Source organism: Nelumbo nucifera, chromosome 3 (genome assembly GCF_055504915.1).
Source record: "Nelumbo nucifera cultivar China Antique chromosome 3, China Antique-T2T, whole genome shotgun sequence".
Taxonomy (NCBI): domain Eukaryota; kingdom Viridiplantae; phylum Streptophyta; class Magnoliopsida; order Proteales; family Nelumbonaceae; genus Nelumbo; species Nelumbo nucifera.
The window spans coordinates 68,113,726-68,129,702 of NC_142651.1; the positions used below are offsets into that span (position 1 = coordinate 68,113,726).

At 37.9% G+C, this 15,977-nt stretch overlaps 1 protein-coding gene across 2 annotated transcripts; it reads right to left on the reverse strand.

The window, feature by feature from the left end:
- Positions 1-6,210: 6,210 nt before the first annotated feature.
- On the reverse strand, positions 6,211-15,710 carry LOC104589236 (cation/H(+) antiporter 15-like). 2 transcript variants are annotated; one of them, XM_088901826.1, is made up of 4 exons: positions 15,254-15,391; positions 15,092-15,165; positions 8,692-9,690; positions 6,211-7,957 (listed from the first exon to the last, which is right to left on the reverse strand). In XM_088901826.1, the coding sequence occupies exons 3-4, from the start codon at positions 9,550-9,552 to the stop codon at positions 6,824-6,826; spliced, it is 1,995 nt and encodes a 664-aa protein (XP_088757952.1). In that variant the 5' UTR covers positions 9,553-9,690; positions 15,092-15,165; positions 15,254-15,391; the 3' UTR covers positions 6,211-6,823. The 2 variants fall into 2 exon arrangements, with proteins under 2 accessions (XP_088757952.1, XP_088757951.1); XM_088901825.1 differs by lacking the exon at positions 15,092-15,165 and having other exon boundaries at positions 6,216-7,957; positions 15,254-15,710.
- Positions 15,711-15,977: the final 267 nt, after the last annotated feature.

The window sequence follows — 15,977 nt, forward strand, 5'->3', positions numbered from 1 at the left end:
TCTTGAAGTTGATCTTTACAAGAAATAGAAAGTCCTATCCTAATTCTAATCTTATCTCTTTATCTCTTGAACTCAATCCCTTTATCACTCTAAGATTACATCAAGAATTTAGATCTAGAAGGAATCTTCTTAGTTTCTTGTTCTTGGATTCGTAATAGACATCCTCTACGTATTGGGCTTCAGCTGCGGATTGGGCCTTCCTACGAATTTGCCCTGACTTCGGGCCCAGATTTGACTTCGATGCAGGCCGAATCTGTGAAAGCCCAAAACATGAAAGTTGTGGATTTTTCTCTTATCTTTCCAGTAGATTTTGAATCATCCCATTCGGAGTTTGGAGACGCGAGTTAGGCCCAGATCACTGAACAATGTCGAAATAGTGAAAAATCATCCGATTTGTCTTTCTTTACTCTTGATGCCTTCTTTCATGCCCTGAACAGAAATATGAGTCCAATTAGGTGCTAATTCAGTATAAAATACAGAGTAATTGGGGATAAAAATATGATAAATTTACCTCTCATCAGCTCCAGAGTCCCTGGCTACCACCAGTCCCAGTACTAATGCTTCATACTCAGTTATCTTCTATGAATAGGGAAACTGCAGTTTGAAGGAATAGGCCGAGGAATCGCTGGTGGGTGAAGTCAATGTAACTCTAGCTCTAGTTGAGGTGCTGGTATTGCTCCCGTCGAAGGTCAGGGTTCACTCCCCGTCTTTAACTACTACAATTATGGGTAGTTTTCCCTATACCTCTTCAGAGATGGGGAAACTGTCTTTGGTGGGAAAGGTGGCTAAGAGATTTGCAACTTCTTGGCACTTAATGGCTTTTGGTTGGGTGTACTCGATGTTGTAATCATTCAGCTGCATCATCCACTTTACTAATCTTCTTGAGAAAGGAGGTCTATCTATGAAGAACTTGATTGGGTCGCTCCTTGTGATCAACTTTACCTTTTGGCCTAGGATGTAATCTCTGAACTTTTGTGTCACAAACACTAACGCTAAACACTGCTGCTCCAGGTGCGAATAATTCTTCTCAGCTGGTTTCAGGGTTCTACTGGCATAGTAAATCAGACACTTGATGCCCTCATCATTGTCCCGGGCTAACAGGCATCCTACAACCTCTGAGTTTGGTTCGATGTACACCTTGAACTCTCGGCCACTCTTAGGTGGTGACATAGTTGGTGCTTTGGCCGGAGTCTTTTTCAACTGGTTGATGGCATTCTGGTGCTCTATTGACCACTTATACTCTATAGATTTCTAGGTCAGTTTCAACAGCGGCATCGCTGCGTGTGCTAGGCCAGGGATGAACCTTCTAAGGTAGGAGACTTTTCCTAGAAGGTCTTTAGTTGAGACCCACTATTGGGAGGGAGAGGTCTAGGATTGCCTTCACCTTAACCTCATCTGGATGAATCCCAATCTGATCTACTTTGTAACCAATAAACTTTCTAGACTATACTTCGAAAGTACATTTCAAAGGATTGAGTCTCAGGTTGAATGTTCCACATCTATCAAATACTTTCCTAAGCACTTCAGAATTATCTTCCCTCTTCTTTTCCTTGACCACTATGCCATCTACATAGCACTCTATCTCCTTGTGCATCGTGTCATGGAAAATGCCCATCATCGCCCTCTTATACGTGGCTCCAGCATTCTTTAGGCCAAAGGGCGTCATCTTGTAATAGAAATTCCCTATTGGCATTTGGAATGTCGTGTGTGGTGCATCTACAGGATCCATGAAAATCTGATTGTATCCACTATAGGCATCTAAGAAGGAGAACATCAGGATATTCATGTTTGGTAGAGGGAATTCATCTTTTGGGCAGGCTCTGTTTAAAGCTCTGAAATTGACACAACACCTAAGGTAGGGGTGGGAGAACTTAGTGCGCTAATTTTGTTCTAATAACCAAAGCTAAATGTTTTCTTAGAGTTTGACCTCTTCCTTGATTTTCAGAGCTATTTCCGACTTGGAGATCCTCTGTGGTTGTTTCACTGGTTTGAATTTTGGATCTATGCACAAAGAGTGTTTGATGAGGGCCAAGTCCAAGCCTGACATCTGGTCGTATAACCAAGCGAAGACATGTCGGAATTCTGTGAAAGAAAACACATATTAGTTTTATTTCTAACGAAATCCTAATGTTTGTGTTGTGGAAATGTTTCTTTTACCTTTTAGTAGGTCGAGTAACTTCTATTTCTTCTCAGATCCTAGTTTGGTTGAGATGTATAATGGCCTTTTCTCTACTCCTTCTATGGCCATGTTTATTTATTCTAACAGTTCTTCCACCGCATCGATGAAATCTTGCATATATTTGGGAGGTGTGTGGACCTTATCATAGTACTTTACAGTCTCCTCCTTTTGTCTCTATTATTTCGGGTAGATTTTAGTATCCTTGGCTATGTTATTAATTGTGTGTATTTTTTTTAGTGTGTCATACCTTTGATTCTAGTAAACTTTGTTTGGATTGTTCAATGTCCTTCTGTGATGAGATCATCATGATGTCTATTTGCAAAGATGGTGTGGCAAAATAATTACACAAACATCACTTGAGATGAGCGCATGGATATATACATATTGGAGAGTGTAGTTACCATTCCATTCATGGTGCATGCATACAATGATGGAGATATATGAATATTATATGCGCAATGATATTTTGGTTCAAGCGATGAGTATATGGCAATTCTGATTTGAACAAAAGATGCACATACAATGATTGACTTGAATTCAATGATTGCAATATAGCAAATTTTTGATGATGTATATATGGAAAATATCAGGGATATTGGTTATTTCAATTTTAGCGATGGTGGTATAGACTACAGTGATCATTTCATGATATGTAACAAACATTAATCGTAAAGTCATACATTCAGGATGGCTTTCTTAGTGGCTGGTGCATCATCGTCCTCGTACTCCTCTATGATGGTGTAGTAACTCTTCCCGTCAATGTTAGTCACTCATACGCACCTCGTCCTGTTCTTCCTCTCCGGTAGGCAAGGGGTTCATTCGCAGGGTTTGGCAGATGCACACCTTCTACGTTGGCTACCCTCATTTTACCCTCATCATCCAATTCGGTGTAGTAGATCACATCCTATAGATGAGCCTTTGATTTATCAAAAGGGACACGAGTCACCGGGATCCTCACCACACGTACCCTATGTTTCTCCTTAATGCATTGATGGCATGTTGAAGGGACTAAGGCCAACCCATGTATCAATGGGTGTCCTAGCTGGGCATGGTATACAGTCCTCGAGATCACCTGGAATTATTGGGTGATAGTGAACGACCCTATCGCAACCAGTAGCTTAATGGATTCTTCCGTGATAGATGTGTTACCATTGAAGTCCGTCACTTCCATAGGTAACCCCTTGATTGTCTCCTTCTGGATGCTCATCAACTTCAAGGTGTGGATGGATATCAGATTCACAGAGCTGCTTGGATCAACCATGGATCGCCTCATCTCAAAGCCCCCTATCTTTGTTGTGATATGTAAGGGTCGGTGGTCAGCATGTCATCTTGAGTGAACTCCACATTTGTCCTGTCAGATCGGTGGGGCTCCAACAGCCTTATAAATGTCTCTTCTAGTGCCCTAATGGAGAGCCTCCTTTTCGAGGCACTGGCTCTCTGCTTACTGAAGAATTATTGTAGTTCCGGGTGCTATTCAAACCTCTGAATCAACATGTTTGGTGGTCTTGGCCCAGTGATCTGACTATGTTGATGCTTCCTCCCTGGGTGTGCACAGTTTCCCTTTCACAAAATCATCAAGCTTTACCTTTTGTACAAACAGCCACCTTAGAGAAAAACAGTCCATCAAGTCGTGGTGCGACGACTGGTGAAAATTACACCACCTTCCTCCGTGCCTATCCTTCTTTGGGTTGATCCCTAACGTTGGTGGCAGCAAATTAATGACATGGTCTTCCACGAGCCTGTTCATGATCATGATCACCTCCTCTTTGGTGCAGGCAAAAGGAGGAGGGACCGGTGCATTATTTTTTTTGCCTTGGATGTTATTGCGATAATAGGGCCCCTGCCTAGGCCCTCCTATATTGTGAGGCTTTCTATTGACAGCATAGGCCTCATTCTTCCCATATTGTCCTAAGGCTGATGTAGACTAGGACAAAGTGCTTTTGATAGTGTGCACCATCCTCTCCGCGCACTTCCACAACTGGCTAAAAGTTTCAACTTCTACATTTTCTATGTCTATCCTATAGGAGGGCTGCATGCCTTGCACGTATTGTCTGACAAAGCTCTTCTCAGTGACATGCTTGTCAAAAACTGAGTGGGTGAACTTCTGAAGTCCCACAACTTAAGCCAAGAGATCTTCCCCTGCGCGTTGCTCTGTGTTGCACAGGTCTGCCATCGTCAGTCTCCGATCTAGGGTAAACCACTTTGATAGGAACCACTTCGCCAATTCTGCCCACGAGTCAATGCTACCCGCGGTTAGGTTGATGATCCAGGTGTAGGCCGGATCGGTTAAAGATTTGGAGAACTCCCTAACTTTCAGATCTCCATCGAGGGCAAAAGATTCCAAAACATCCTCAAACTTGTTTACATGCTCTTGTGGGTTTCCCTTCTGTCTGTCATACTATGGCCACTATTGGGGAGGGACGTAACCGGTGGGGTAAGCATTTGTAAATGATTTGGTCAGAGTAGGGTTTTTGTAAGATGAGTGAGGCCTAGGCTTTGTTCTGATTCTCCACCATTAGCCCTTGAGCGTATTCCTTCAGTTCATTGCAACTAAGTGGTGCCTCTATCATCGGGTTGGTCTGAGGAATGACCTAAGGTTGTTTAACGGTGGGTTGGTTTGTTTGTGTAGGTGTAGGATTGGTCTTGGCGGGTTGTTCAGGCACAGTAGGATTCTGATTGGCAGACTGGTGACTGGTGAGGATGGATGCAGGAAGAGCGGCTGGGGTAAAAGGGGATTGTTCAGTCCTGGCCAATTGCTAGAGGAGAAGCTATAGAGTGGCTCTCATCTCCTGTTGCATCTACTCCATGCGTTCGAAACGGGACTCAAACTCGTAACCTTGTTCGAGAGCATTTCGATGTCAACCTGCTCGGTCGACTCCATACCAAACTGATCTTCAACCTCTGGGTTGATGTTCTCTTGGTTGTTGTCGTGTTCTTCTGGGATGGGGGAAAGGTTACTCCTACGTGTGGCCATCCTTTATGATCAAGGAATAACTAGAGATTCTAATGTGAGTAAGGTGGTTAGCTACGCACAGGGGTCTCCTTGAAGGACAAAGGAAAGCCGAGAGCTGGAGGTAGGCTAAAAGCTAGGGAAAATAAAGTGATAGAATGATGGTTTCTTTATGAGATGGACCCCTATTTATAGGGAGAGATCTTGAGGTCCTGAAAGGAAGGAGCCAAAAGTGTTTGATTCCCACTAGGAAAGGGAATCTTGGATTTGGTGTCAGTTATCAGGGAACATTGCTAGGGTTTCCCCATGTGTCTTATGAGATATTTGAAGGACAAACTTTCCTTTCGTCTGAGGATTCTCATAATACACACGTGCTACTTCTTTTCGTGGCCCTTTTAAACCGACGTGGTATGAGTGATGTCTCTATTTAGATCACACAACCTTGTTAGGCCCACACAGAATCGCGTAGTGCATATTATTAATGACACACGTGCTTCTTTTATTCGCTTTCGTTCTGCAATAAGTTTGTGTTCATCGCGGTTCTGCGATGGCTTTAAACTCATCGCAACCCCGCATGGGTCTAAAGCTCATCGTAGCCTGTTTCGGGTTATGAGTTTATCGCAAATATGTATCGGGTTATGAACTCATCGCAAACATTTATGCTGTACAGGTTTAGCACCTTTTGTGCTCTGATGGTCTAAGTGACCACCATGTACCTACATCTTGAACCATTGTAAATGGATAAAGGTTGTCAGTGAAGCCCAACATCAAGAATGTATTGTAACTATTTACTATAGGACACAAAAGGAATGTTCATGATATTTAAGTCAATATCTGAACATTGAAAGGACTTTTATGCCTTTTGTAGATAATATTTTGTATTTGTATTCTTCTTTCTCTCTTTCCTTCTTTCATCTACAACTTTGTAGTTTGAATTTGTAGCTAAGAATCATGCTCGGTCCAACTTTGAAGCCGTCAGCTGTTTTCTATATATAAGTATAACCATTCAGCTTGGTTCCCAAAGAAAGAGGTTTTACAATGCTTTTATTATATTGTTGGTTTCACAATTTAGTTGCTTCTAGGAAAAAAAAATGTCATTGTCTTTCTCACAAGGGATAGGCTTAGTGTTAACCATCTAGCATATAAGCTATATCTACTTAGCTATAGACGTTCCTGTTGAGGAACTTCTATAGGTAGGTAGATATAGCTTATGCTAGATGGTCAACACTAAGTGGGCAAGTTGAACTCTACACCCCTTCAAACTGGTGCCTAGGAATGAGCATCAGTTTGTTCACAAGAAATATGCCTCAGCTTCTCGGGCTTGAGTCGTAGCTTTCATCAACAAGTCAGCAAGTTGGAGTCCACAAGACACATGTGGAAGAGAGACAATGCTAGCAAGGAGGACGTCACAAATAAAATGGCACTCAACTTCTATGTGTTTTGTGCATTCATGAAAAACAAGTTAGGATGCAATCTTGATGGCACTGAGATTATGTAAAAAGAGGGGAATTGAAGGTGGAGGCTCATGTAGGAGAGCCCTGAGCCAGATAACCATTCAGCTTGGTTCCCAAAGAAAGAGGTTTTACAGTGCTTGTATATTGCTGGTTTCACAATTTGGTTGCTTACAGGAAAAAAAATGTCAATGTCTTTCTCCCATGGGATAGGCTTAGTGATCTAGCATAAGCTATATCTACCTAGCTAAGAATAACTTCCTTCTTGGAGGAACTTCTTGTCTTGTGTTGTTGAATCACCAACACTGAAGCTCTATTGCGATTCTCTGATGAGGCAAGCAAGTCTCCAAGGATTCCAAGCTCTTTGTATTCACTCCATTCTGTAAGCCCAGCCAAAACTGATGATTCCATCCTTTGCTGTCTACCTACAATTATAAGGTCATAGTTCTCCTGTATTGATAAAACCAATTTGGTTGTTTGGGTTCCATCTCTCACCTCCTCTTCTATATACTCTATATCTTTTCTGTCACCAATACAAAATCCGTCCAACACCACCTCATCAAACATTCTTTCCTCCTCATTGAAATTGAAATCCATGCCATCTGTCTCATTTAATCGAACTACAGTGAGGTTGATGCTTGGGTTTCCGGCCATTCGAATGGAACATGCCAATGCCTCTCGATCATCAGCACCTCCCATGAAGAGAACAGCCACATTGTATGTACTCTTTGTCAATGTCTTATAAACGGAGCCTTCATCATACCAACGATCAACAACCATTGCTACAGAGCATGGAGCTTTCTCAAGGACCATGTTGTTCAAAGACCTCGGTATAACCTTTTCTGATTCCGTTTGTCCAATGGAAACCGACTGTTTTAGGAAGGGGATGATTATGAGGGACACCCCCTTCTCAAGTGCAAGTGTGTATATGTCATTGTCCATGCTTTCAGCAGGAGAGATAGAGGTAAATACTTGTAATAAGACAGCATCTCTATTTTCTTCCTCATAGTGCTTAAAGGCATTTATGATGTATTTGGAATAGTTGTTGGATGACTTTTGATGCATTTCGTGTGTAATAAGGATAGGCGCAGCTCGACCAACAAGCTCGATCAGATGGAGCACAAAAATGCAGACGGGGCTTTCTTTAGATGGTGGTGAAAATTTCAGGAGCTTGATGATGGTGTGCACATTTTCTTCTTCCTTGATACAAACTAGTATACGAATTCCACAACTCAGGTTGGAGTTTAAAATAGTCTTGTACTTGTAGCCTGCATATTTCCTTGAGGGGTCATAGAGAGCATTCACAACTGGGCACACTATGACTGCTGACAACAACACTGACATGACCATCATTGCAAAGATCTCATCATTTATGTTCTGCATTAATTCAATTAGAAACAAGGTCAGAGAATCTATGTTTAGTAGTATTATCTAGTAGTTAAAACTTTCTGCCATGTGCGCTTGCTTGCTTGATCAGATATTTGTAGGGGTGGATTTGAGCCAAGCCGAGTCAAATAGCTAGCTACTCGAGAGCTCGGCTCGCCAAGACAATATGAGGCTTGAGTTCGGTTTGAACTAGAGAGTTGAGTTTGAGTTTGGCTTGAGTTAAAAGCTCATAAGTTCGAGCTCTGTCGAGCTTGAATGTGAGTGAAATGCTTTATAAAAGTAAAAAATTATTTTTTATTTGATATTTTAAAAATTAATAAAATAATTAGTCATTATTACATATAAAAATAAAAATATTATATATTTATTTATTTATTTATTTATTTATGTATATATACATATATGTAGAAGCTTGATTAGGCTCGCGAGCCTCATGAACCAAGTTTTATTTGGCTCGATTAGCAAACGAGCCTGTAAATTGGGCTTGAGCTCAGCTTGAATCTTGATTTAAACCGAGTCAAGTTCGAATAGCTCATGAAAAACTCGACTCGTTGCCACCTCTAGATATTTGGATTAGTATAGTTTCAATAAGGATGTCGAGGGAGCCTGGCATGGGCTTACAATTAATTTGTTATTCTATAACTTGCTATTGCTAGCACAAGAAAAGTGCAGTTGTGGTGGTTGTGTGTTGATCTTGAATTTAATTAGTATGTTTGATGACATACCTGATTGTCCAATAGAATAATGTTTAGTGCCATCTCAATTACGCCTTTGGCATTCAAGATAAAGGCAAGTGATAAAGAGTCACTGAAGGGCATCTTGCTATACAAACAAGGAAGCATGATTGCTGAAGTCTTCCCCATAGCGGAAATGAAGACAATGGTCACAAATGCCGTCACGATGTTTGGAGTTTTGATGCTAAGCAAATTTGTCCGCAAGCCACTATAAGTTAAGTAGATTGGCAGGAGAAACATTGAAGAAATAAACTCGAACCTTCTGACCAAGGTCGACCCTAAGGGAGGCCCGTCTGGAGTAGCCAAGCCGAGAATGAATGGTCCAAAAAGAAAATTTAGTCCCAGCATCATACTCAAGAAAGAAGAAACAACAACTCCTAGAAGGATGAGATGGATGTAGCCCTCTTTCACAGGTTTCCCTTCTGGTGTCTTTCTGGCTACCCAAAACAGTGCTGGACGGACAATATATATAATAAGTAAAAGAAAGGCAATACATAATGTGAAGGCGTGTATTGATTTCTCTATGTGTCCTTCTCCTATCTTAATGTTGATGGCGAATGTTGAGATGCACGTTTTGGTTAGATCACTGACCAATGCAGAAGAAAGGGCGAGACGACCAAGCTCTGAATTGAGGATCTTCATCTCAGTGAGGAGGCAAGCAATAACAGGAAATGATGTCAATGACTCTGCTGCTGCTGCAAAGTAGAGCATTTGTCCTACGACAGGGTCCAGCTCCAAAACATATCTCATGACGACAACACTGCATATGCCCAAAATTGAAGGAACTATAAGGGATAAAAGGCCTATGATCATGGCCATTTTTCCTGTTACCTTGAACATTGATGGATCCATTTTAACCCCGATAATGAATGCAAATAAAATGAAACCTAATGATCCAAAGGTAGCAAGTGGAAGTGAACGTCCAGGAGGGAACAGATCTGTGTCCTTGGTGAATTGACCAATGCCGGAGGGACCCAAAACTATGCCTCCCTAGTAAGATAGATCACCAATTAAAGTTGTCAGTAGCATTACAAACTTCCCTTGCATTGCCCTAGTAAGATAGGGCTATTCATAAGAAGGCCCAACCCTACCAAATTGACCAATTCGGACTGACCCAACCCGAGTCGGCCGGGTTTTCATCAGTCCCGGTCGGCTTTGGTTTGTATAAATTTATAAACCGATGGTTCGGGTCGGTTTCGGTTTTTTTGTGTGAAAACCGAAACCGAACCGACTTAGTTCCTACTTAACTATTTAAATATAATCTATTTAAATATATATTTTGATTTTAATTTAAATATATTTTATATTTAAAAATGTTAAATAAATATATTTCAGTTTTACATAAAAACTGAAATATCTGACAACCCAAACTTGCACCACACAGGCACATGGGCCATGGGGGGCATGGATGAACTTGGAGCCAAAACCGACCCAAATCGACCCAACCCGACTCAAACCGACCAGGTCGGTTTTACTTAACACTGGGTCGGTTTTGGTTTCCATCTCAGGTAACCCGACCAGGTCGGGTCGGTTGGAAAAACCTCAGTAAACCGATCCAACCCGACCCGTGAACAGCCCTAGTATCCTGTATTTTGGGCCTAGTGCCACATTGATCCCCAAACTTTAAAATGCGACAATTCAGTACTCAAACTTTTAAAACGTGAGAATCCAGTATTTGTTGTTAACTAGCTGTTAATCAGTCGTTAAATGGCATTTGAAAAAGACACAAATGCCCTTTAAGTGCCATCTAATTTTCTTTATCAACCATATAAACGTTGACAAAAAATTAACAGTCTCAAATCTTTGCCTTTTTTATTCAAGAAATTTGGAGTCACGTTTGAGTGGGCATTCTGGTGACCCGAATAACTTTCTTGAATAAAAGAGGCAAGGATTTGAGACTGTTAATTTTTTGTCAATGTTTAGATGGTTGATAAAAAAAATTAGATGACACTCGAATGGCATTTGTATCTTTTTCAAATACCACTTAACGGCCGGTTAACAACTACTTAACAACAAGTACTGGATTGTCATGTTTTGAAAGTTTGAGTACTGAATTATCGCATTTTAAAGTTCAAGAACCAAATTGGCACTAGGCCTAAAATACAGATACTAATCGGGAATTTTCCCTAAAAAAATTGTTGAACATTTTTAAGGCCTCCTTCTCCTTGTATATAAAAAAGAATAACACTGACTAGCACATAGATTTTAACAAATTTGGCCATGGCTACTGGCTGGCATATACATCCCCCTATCCTGTACACAGACTGGTATTAGTCAATTAGAAATGGGTGAAAATTCCATGCCCCATGAAAACATGTCCATGGTAGCCTTGTGCTTGATCAATTTCTTCAAGCCTGGCCTGGCCATAAAAATAATCTATGAAAACATACACCAACTTTTTTTTTCTTTTTCTTTTAAAATCATTGTCTTGCCAAGTTGTCATCTATATGTGGATATGCTCATTTAAATAACGAATTCATAAATGCTAAGAGATAGCCATGCTCTAAAATAAAAGAAAGGTTTGGTTCCATGGTGTTTTTTTTGTTTCTTTCGAGGATGATTCAATGGTGTTTTAAGATCCAACGTTTTAACTTAATTCATGGCATTGGAAATCTAGAAAGTGAGATGTTTTGACATAAAGCATACTGCACAATAGTTAAAAGCACGAATCATGGCCTTAGTACTGAAGTGGGAAATGCCAACCCAATAAAAGATGTCTTTCAAAAATATAAATAAAAGCTAGATATATCTTTTCGATATTCTCCCTACACATTTTTAGAGATCACTTTTTCTACACATGGTTTTACCAATGTTAAAAAGCATGAATAAGGGCCTTAGATGCATTTAGCGATGCAAGTCGGGCGGGTTGGGTCGGGTTTATGGTCAACCCCGGTCCAATTCTAAAATATGGGCTTAAGGCCTGAGCCCAGGCCGAGCCCAAGGTTAAGCCTGATTTTTCCAATCCGAGCTCAACCCACTGTAATTTGATTGATGCAAATACCCACTTTGAAGGTATTGACTCCCATTCACCCTCATTGAATTGTATATTTAAAGCATTTTTATTTATTCTCATCACTAAATTCTACTAATTAAATCCATACATAATAAATTAATAATTTCAATAACATAAAAACTTATACTTTTAAAATTCAAATGGAAAAATAGTGTTTTCATCTAGGCAATGGTAAGACATTAAACCATTTTAGGTTAAATGGGGTAACTCATGTTGCCACAAATAAACAATAAAAATTCAAAAATAGATAAAATAAAAAAATAGAAATTAAAGAAAAATTGGAAACATTTTTAACATCATACATTTGACCTATTTTTGAATTAAGTCCCTCTTTAATTTTGAGGGTTAATAATATAATATCATTTACAATTTTTCACATCATTTAATTCCCTCTCATTACGTATTATATTTAAGGTATTAACTCACATTCTCTCACATTAAATCTTGTATTTAAGGTCCTTTTTATTTAATAAATTATAATAATTAGCGCTTTATCAAATATTTTTTAACAATATGAAATCCATGTTTTTGAAGGGGTAAAATTCTAAAACCTCCCATGAAGTTTCTGACCATTGCTAAAACCTCCCCTAAAGTTTTAGTAATTGCAATTACCTCTCTGAACTTTGTAACACAGTTGCAAGTAGACCCCTTCTCTTATAATCCTCAAAAACAAGAGGCATGAAAATGTCCAAAATAACCATGTAGTTAATTTGACTAAAATGCTTATTTTCCAAATTTTCCCTTCATATCAATCACTACCCCAAACCCTTCCAATCTCTTCTCTGAAATTGATTTATTTTATAAATTTCCCTTCATATGAATCCCTCAAAGATGCAATTTAAGCTTCTTTTTTTTTGTTATTGTTGTTCATAAAGTTTGTATTGTTTGTTATGCAAAACCCAACCTCAATAGTAACTGCATGGGTATTTTGGACATTTGTGTGCCTCTTGTTAGAGGATTCTAAGAGAGGGGTCTATTTGCAAATATATTAGAAAGTTCAAGGGAAGCGATTGCAATTACCAAACTTTAGGGGAGACTTCAACAATGATCAGAAACTTCAAGGAAGGTTTTAGTAATTTAACCTTCATTTAAAATTAACAAAAAAAAAAACAAAATTATTCTTCCATCCAAGTGGTGGTGGATAAGCCAATTCAACCATCCTGATTAATTGGGTGAATCCATGATATCATAATTAATAATAAAATATTTAAAATAGTAACAAATTCACAAAATAAAAAAATATAGAAAAAATGGGCCATTTCTTTGATATTTTATATTAATCATATTAAAGAAAAAATAAGTGTCATAAACAAGAATTGTTTTTATTGATAATGGAAATGAAATACAAATTTAAAACCAACCAAATGAAATTGATTTCCTATTTGGTTTGGGTCAACAATTCAACTTTTAGGTCAAATGTGTCAATATTTGATGTATAATTAAATAATAAAAATGAAAAATGAAAAAATACATAAATTTTGCAAAAAAAAAAAAAAAAAAACATTTGGGTGCATCTCTAGTATTGTATATTCATCTTATAAAATAAAAACAAGTGCGATAAATAAGAATTACTTTTATACATATGAAAATATAAAAAATGTAATTTGAATTTAGTTCCTTTCAAATAGTGAGGGCAAAACATGTAATTTGAACTATTATTTTTCACCCCATTCAAATCCCTCTCATTAAGTCATATATTTAAGGTGCTAACGCCTATATGGTGAAATATGATGCAGATTCCCATTCTTGGGGGAATGGCCATTCCAGACTCCCCCTACCCCCTATGGAATGGGATTCCCATAAGAAAGTCTATCAAGAAATAAAGAACTCATGACAAAAAGCCCCATAAACCCTAATGATAAGAAATAATAAATTAATACAAGTTAATAGAAATAAAAAATAATAATAATATATTAACAATAAAATAATACAATAATAGTAAAATAGAAATAAAAGAATAGTACTAAAATAAAATATTAATTAGAACAATGATATTAATTATTAAATATAATAATAATAAAATATTAATGTAATAATAATAATAATAATACATTCATAATTAAACAAAAAAATGTTATGAAAGTAATAATAAGATAATAATAATAATAAAATATTAGTAAAGTATTTATAAAATATTTGAACCTTTGAACCTTGACTGTAATAAAATATCAATAAACTAATAAGAAAGTAAGAATAAAATATAATAATATAATAAATTATTAATAAAATAATATTTATTAAATAATAAGAGTAATTAAGTACAAATATATATCTATATATATATATATATATATATATATATTACAATTAAACTAATGGTGAAATGCTGACATATTAATTATTCAATAATAATAAATTAATTATAGAACAATAATGAAAGTAATAAAAATTAATGAAAAGTAATAATAAAATATAATGAATTAATAAATTAATAATAAATACTTAGGTATTAATTTTTAAATACTAATAAAACAATAATAACAAAGTGCTAATAAAATAATAATTATATATTCACAAAATATTAATAAAGTAATAAGAAAATTATAAATAGACTAATAAAATTACTTTTGGTCATGTTTGCAAACCAAATGGACCCTAAAACTCAATTTTTTCAACATTGAACAAAAAAAATGAAATTGTCCTTTTGTCTAGGTGGCAGGTAAGCAATTAAACCATCTAAGTCAAATGGGTCAAGCCATTATGTCATAATTAAATAATAAAAATTAAAAAAGGCAAAAACACAAAATATACAAAAAAGTACATAATATTTGTAGAAAACATTTGGGACATCTCTAATATAGAATTATTTTATAGATATAATATTACTATCTTTGGGAAATAATATTTAAATGTATATTACTATCTTCATCATCTAAAATTGTCACACACACACGTGTATGTGTGTAGTTGAGCTGTGCTGGACCGGATTCGGGCTACCTAAGGGTTAGGCCTGGGCCCGACCCAAAAAATAAAAAAAATCGATTTCTTGGGCTGGGCTGGTTCGAACTCAGGTTGGGCCCACCCAAATTGCACCCCTAGATGCATTGGTGTGACCCTACCACGATGTCACTTCATCTACTTGATCTCAAGGTATAAAATGTCACTTCACCCAAATTGCACCTCTAGATGCAAGTAAGGTGACATGTTATATATGGGCCAATAAAATGAATACACATCCCAATCGTGAATCGTGTATTGGGAACATCTTCTCATGACAAAAGTATGGAGATGTTTCCAATGCACCGTGAGATGTGCACGTGGGACGCGTTTGGGGTGCACGTTAATCTAAACTCCAATAAAATATGTTTAAAATCAAATTGCGAAATCAAAACAGGAACAACACCATGTACCAACACAATCAAAATACTTTTAACCTACCCGCTTTAAATTTCGTCATGGTTTTAATCATGATGCTACTGATCTTTTCTATCATTCTCCTCCAATTTTATTCCCTATATCATAAAAGGTAGAGTGAAAAGGTGTTCATTAACTTATTTATAACATTATATTTTTTGTAGAGAGAGAGAGGAGGGGGATTACTAGGATTTGTGGTACAATGGTTGGCTGTTGGAAAGGCTTGAGTAGGAAACTGATGATTTGCTGAACAACAAGGACGAGTGATGTCTGCATTGCCACGAGAGGTACCGAGTAAGCCAAATATGAACTGAAAGGTTCATGATACAGTATCCACCTCCAGAGACCACCCTTTGAATCGATCCAGCCAACTCGATGGCAAGCAAACATGCTGCCTTCCTGCAAACCAGCCAAGAACGTTCTCTCGTCGTCCATATTTCCGGTACCGACGTATTGCTGCAGCCTCTGCTGAACCTCCTCTCCCGTCCTGTGCCTTCCTCGCTCTGTACACAACCATGGAGCCGAACGAATGCATTCAGTTGGCGAAGGCACGACAAAGTCGGATGACCAGGTCCTACCACCCCATCATTGCTCAATTAATTAATATACGCCACTATATATCCATCCCCAGCACTAAGACTGTTGATGATGATTCTCAACCATTAAACGGTTGACTATCAGAGTTAAACAAGAAGAAAATTGCCACGTGGCTAAATGCTTGATATGCCTAAGTGAGAATTTTTAGGATGGGCCCGTTGACCGGGAAAGCTTTTGCTGTCGACAAGTGACATGACACGTGTTTTAGGCAATAAGATTATAACGTCCCACTAACTGTACGAAATTAGAAAACAAAAATATTTGTATCGTGAGAGCGAGACAGGATCTGCTCCTCACACCGACATTATTATTT